Source organism: Bidens hawaiensis, unplaced genomic scaffold, assembly GCF_021521415.1.
Source record: "Bidens hawaiensis isolate Kalapana, Puna unplaced genomic scaffold, B.hawaiensis_p1.1 tig00006906_1, whole genome shotgun sequence".
NCBI classification, from domain to species: domain Eukaryota; kingdom Viridiplantae; phylum Streptophyta; class Magnoliopsida; order Asterales; family Asteraceae; genus Bidens; species Bidens hawaiensis.
In genome coordinates this window covers 193,766-195,892 of record NW_027491472.1, presented here as the reverse complement: position 1 = coordinate 195,892, position 2,127 = coordinate 193,766, and the positions used below count along the sequence as shown (strand labels likewise).

The 2,127-nt window shown below is 34.0% G+C and overlaps 1 protein-coding gene across 1 annotated transcript; it reads right to left on the bottom strand.

Moving 5' to 3' along the window:
- Positions 1–483: 483 nt before the first annotated feature.
- On the bottom strand, positions 484–1,003 carry LOC143633781 (uncharacterized). The gene is made up of 2 exons (XM_077102026.1): positions 1,000–1,003; positions 484–944 (listed from the first exon to the last, which is right to left on the bottom strand). Exons 1-2 carry the CDS (start codon positions 1,001–1,003, stop codon positions 484–486), a joined length of 465 nt encoding a protein of 154 aa, XP_076958141.1.
- Positions 1,004–2,127: the final 1,124 nt, after the last annotated feature.

Sequence of the window (2,127 nt, the reverse complement as noted above, 5' to 3'; positions counted from 1 at the left end):
ATTAATAAATATTTTAATATTTAAACATTAAGCAAAATACAATCAATAACACAATTATCATATATTGTTAATACAATTACAACTTACATTAAAATTACAGGAATTACAAAAGAAAAGTTACCCAAGTATTTTAAAAATAAGAAAAAAATTCCTTGTACACAACATTTGTGGTTGTATTGGTCAGATTACCTTGTTTATCAATAATCAGAATCTTTAGTCCGCACCTTCTTGTAACTCTTGACAAGGCGATGTATAGTTGTCCATGTGAGAAGACAGGTTCTTTTAAGTACAAACAAACCCTATATAATGATTGGCCTTGGCTTTGTTTATCGTCATTGTGAAACATACTGCAAGGGAAAAATTGTAGTCTTTGAAATTTGTATGCTATTTGGTTATCTGATGGAGTCAGTGGCGATCTATGGATCAAAACTCTATGAACAATGTTAGTTCCAGAAATAATTTTTCCTTTAACCACACGAGTACCTAAAGATATAATCTGTAGTCGAGTATCGTTACATAACCTTCTTTCTGGTTACGATTTCTAAGGAGCATAACAGGAACACCAACTTTTAGCACAAGCTTGTTGTTTGGTAGTCTGGATATTATTAGACCATTAAGCAGTTCAGGTGAGTATAAAGTTGTATCAAGAGCGTCATTGATATATTCTAAACTACATATGATTCCTGAACTTAAGTACTCGACTTCATCACCTGAAAAAAACTTGAGCAAACGATTATTAATCTCATCAACAATTTCGTTTGTTAGTGCAAGTATGGCTCTATCCTGAATGTAATGTTGGTTCTCGTAATTTTGTAGAATATCAGGATATACAAAGTCAAAAGGTTTTGATATAGGATCAACAGAATCTTTTATAAGTAGATCGTCAGGTAAATCTATCATTGCAACACCATCATTAGGACCGCCAATATTACCTTCACCTATATCTAAAATTTCATTTCGCAAACAATCAAGTTTCTTCAACATCAAATGATGGCGTACCCATAGTTAACCTTAGGTTTTTTTGTTAATCTCAAGACATTGCATTCAATCCAAATGTAAGAAGAACATAGAGAGGTGTTTACTATCTCTTGTCTAGTGCCCTTTTGAGCTACAGGTAGGATTTGTCGAAATTCTCCTCCAAATACAACTTTTCCCCCAAATAGCAAATTAGAAGATAAAACATCTTTTAAAGACCTGTCAAGAGCTTGAAAGCCATGTTTGTGAGCCTTTGGAGCTTCGTCCCAAATTATTAATTTCGTTTTTTCTAATAACCGTGCCTCGTTTGTGCCTGGATCCATGTAGCAAGTAGAATCCTCATTTAGACTTATCAGAATATTAAACCTAAAATGTGTCGTGCGACCTCCGGTTAACAATAACGAAGAAATCCACTTGAAGCAACAGTTAGGACGATTTCGCCTTTTGATCTTATGGCCATTGATAAGGTCTTCCATAAGTACGTTTTACCTGTTCCACCGTAACCATATATGAAGAACACACCCCGTTTATTCCGCTGAACAACCATCATTATACGATCAAAAACAGTTTTTTGCTTAAATAGAGTTTGGAACTCTACTAAAAGCAAGTTTTGATCGTATGGCACTCTTCGTGAATCAAACTATTAGATGCAATATATATATACTTGGCATCGGGGAAAGGCATGGTTTGATATTTACTTAAGCTTAAGTTGTTACGCAACAAGATTTTTTTCAATCTCAAATAAAGTGAGGTTCTTGATTTGATCTTCAGTTAGCGATAACTCTGTGAAAATTGAATATAAAATTAATTTGGTAATATTAATGACTATATGTATAAATATAAAGATTGTAAAACTGACTTTCCAAAATATTAATACGTGGTGACTTTAAAAGACGTAGTTGGTTGTAAAGAATGTCATCAGAAAGCCATTTCCAAGTATTTATCCAGACATGCTCTGGTCTAGAAAGGCTATCAGTTGACAACATTGTAGCGAACAACGTGCGTACTCCGTGACCCAATGATGAATGGCTTGCCTCTTCAATTGCCTCAATGTATTCTTGATCGTCTTCTAACAATCCAAGAGAGTAATAGACGACTCTAAACGAAGGTTGAAGACGATCGTTAACGGTACGGATTTATTCGAACGATTTT